The sequence below is a fragment of the Anoplophora glabripennis genome, unplaced genomic scaffold, assembly GCF_000390285.2.
Source record: "Anoplophora glabripennis isolate ALB-LARVAE unplaced genomic scaffold, Agla_2.0 scaffold6792, whole genome shotgun sequence".
In the NCBI taxonomy this organism is placed as follows: Eukaryota; Metazoa; Arthropoda; class Insecta; order Coleoptera; family Cerambycidae; genus Anoplophora; species Anoplophora glabripennis.
This window is the reverse complement of record NW_019422867.1, coordinates 1-2,673: the sequence shown is the minus strand read 5'-3', so window position 1 is coordinate 2,673 and position 2,673 is coordinate 1. Positions and strand designations below refer to the sequence as shown.

Below are 2,673 nucleotides of genomic sequence, written 5' to 3'. Positions count from 1 at the left end.
AACACTAAGAAGAAAAAAAAGAAACAAAAACGTTATACACATTGCACCTAAGTGAATTAACACTTGTATTGTGCAAGCACAAAATCCATTAAGTATATGCTGTATATACAATATGAGTAAAATTCAAATTATTATTATCATCTTTCGTATTAGCTAGGATATTATTCAATCAATGACAAAAAAGACAAATAGTTGTTACTTATGTATGTTTTGCAGAGGTGCGAGTATTTTTTAAAGCTTTTGGTTCTTCTTATTTCTAAGGGTAACAAGTTGTATGTCTTGGGAGCTAAATGTGTCGCAAATCTCAAACCTATGGTTTTATTATTAAAAGGTGTTAGTAAAGCTTCGTTTGACATACTCCGAGTTACCCTAACATTCATTATCAACTGTTTTTCATTTTTAAATACATTTGTACACAATGAATGGAAATACAAAGATCTAATATTACATATTCCATCCTTGAAAAGTAAACTGGTCGGGTATAATTTATTTTTTTTTAAAATNCTCTTATGAAATTTAATTTTCAGCCTACAAAACCACAACGATACTCTTAGATGGTAAAAGGGTGAAACTTCAATTGTGGGACACCTCCGGGCAAGGTCGTTTTTGTACCATAATTCGTAGCTATTCGAGAGGTGCGCAGGGTGTTCTTCTCGTTTACGATATTACCAATCGATGGTCATTTGATGGACTAGATAGGTGGTTGAAGGAAGTTGACGAACATGCACCCGGAGTTCCTAAAGTTCTGGTGGGAAATCGCCTGCATCTGGCATTTAATAGGAAAGTAGGGCAGAGGGATGCCCAGATATACGCCAACAAGCATAGCATGGCATTCTTCGAGGTGTCTCCTTTGTGTAATTTCAACATACACGAGAGTTTCTGTGAGTTGTCACGCATGGCCCTGCAGAGAAATGGCATGGAAAGACTTTGGAGGTCCAACAAAGGTATGTCATGTGTTTTTGATTTGATTATGCATTGGGAATAATAAATAGTGATAATAAGAGTGTCGATGAATAACAATTAAATATGCAGGGTCATCGTGGAACATTGTTTAAATTATTCATCCTGCTAATATTAGAAAGAGGAATTATAAAGAGTTATTTTTAATGAAGGGCATAGCTAATATAAAGAGTATGGTGGGAAGTCCCTCAGATTTAGGTATAATTTTAGAGGAAAGACGATAATTTTTACGGTATCCTAAAAATATTTTTGTATACCTTTCAGATATCGAAAAATATGTACTTAGTTTATGGATGAGATTCATATTGAACCTTTTCTGGATTGTAAAGATGGAAACATTGTAAACGATTGTGTTTCTGTCAAATCGGTCGACTCTAGCGTGACCACAAAACATCAAAGGAACCGCCGATTCTGTCGCTTCTCGTTGGTATTGTGTTCTCTGACAAGACTCTCAAGACGCGGGAGGCTGGCGCTGTCATTGCATTGCTGTCATTTAATTTTGTGATGAATTAGTTTGTGTTCGCATTGAATTCTGAGTAGTTTTGAGTAGTTAGTTTTAGTGTATAAATTTAAAAACAAGTTTCGTTAATTTTCGTAGAGTCTACGAACGTTTTCATAATATCTAACCAGGCAGCTTTAATGCGTGGCGGCTTCAGGATCAGAACACGAGAACATGAAAAACATAGCAGTGTCTGAACATATATATTATAGTACCCATGTGTAGTTCCACAACACTAACTGCCCCCCAACAAAGTATTTAATGTACCAAAGGATAAGAAAATGAGGAAGAAATCATGCAAACATATTTTATAGAACATCTATTTTTGACAAATTATCAGATTGTTCTTGGACAAACCCAGCTTCTGTAGCCATAGAATGTACAATTTTTAAAATAATTAACAATATTGTGTTAAGTAAAAGTAAATAATATAAAATCTATCGGGCACACGTAGTTTACATAAACACAAATTAGTAAGAGTGAGACAGACTACAGAACACTACTCTACACGACTCGTTTAATTTGGACCGATACCGGATCGTGACGTAAGAGTCAGCCGTCTCTGTTTAAGACTGTGTTTTAGTGCATAATTATTTTGTTTATATATTTTTTTATAGGAAAATTATTAATTAAAAATTTAAAATTTATATGGCAATTGACTTTTTACGATGAAAGGAATTTAATAAGAAAAGAAAAAAAAAATGTGAAACGTCCCCATTATTTAAAAAATAATGGAAATCTACGATATTATTCAAGGTGTACTATTCATTATTCTAAATATACGTTCATAGAATAAGTACAGAAAGAAAAATTTTTTATTGTTTTATCAATTCTCTGATATGCTATTTGTTTTCTTTTTTTCTTAATGTATAATTTGTAAATTTCCCTATAATTTCCATTGCTTTGTTTTATTATTATGATGCACAATTTGATAATAAAAGATGCAGATGCAACTTAGTTTTAGGGATTTCTTTTTTAAATTTTAAATGTGATAAATTAATTGTATAAGTTTATGGTCAAATTGCATATTATAAGACATAATTTTCAAAAATCTTTTTAAGTATCAAGTCACCTTTTAGCTTTGAGATTACTTTGAATAATTAAGAAAATTTATGAAACAAAGTTCCAATTGAATTTTATCATTACTTTATCAAAAATCATTTGTAACAATACGAAAAAAATTATAAAAGTTTAAAAAAGTCAGTGGTGCACAT

At 31.7% G+C, this 2,673-nt stretch overlaps 1 protein-coding gene across 1 annotated transcript; it reads left to right on the top strand.

Annotated features, from left to right (window-relative positions):
- Positions 1-527: 527 nt before the first annotated feature.
- Positions 528-985, top strand: LOC111693032 (ras-related protein Rab-40C-like; the record flags this gene model as incomplete). The annotated part of the gene is made up of 1 exon (XM_023457168.1): positions 528-985. A coding segment is annotated over one exon (458 nt), but the record flags the coding sequence as incomplete, so codon positions are not given.
- Between the last annotated feature and the right edge of the window lie 1,688 nt (positions 986-2,673).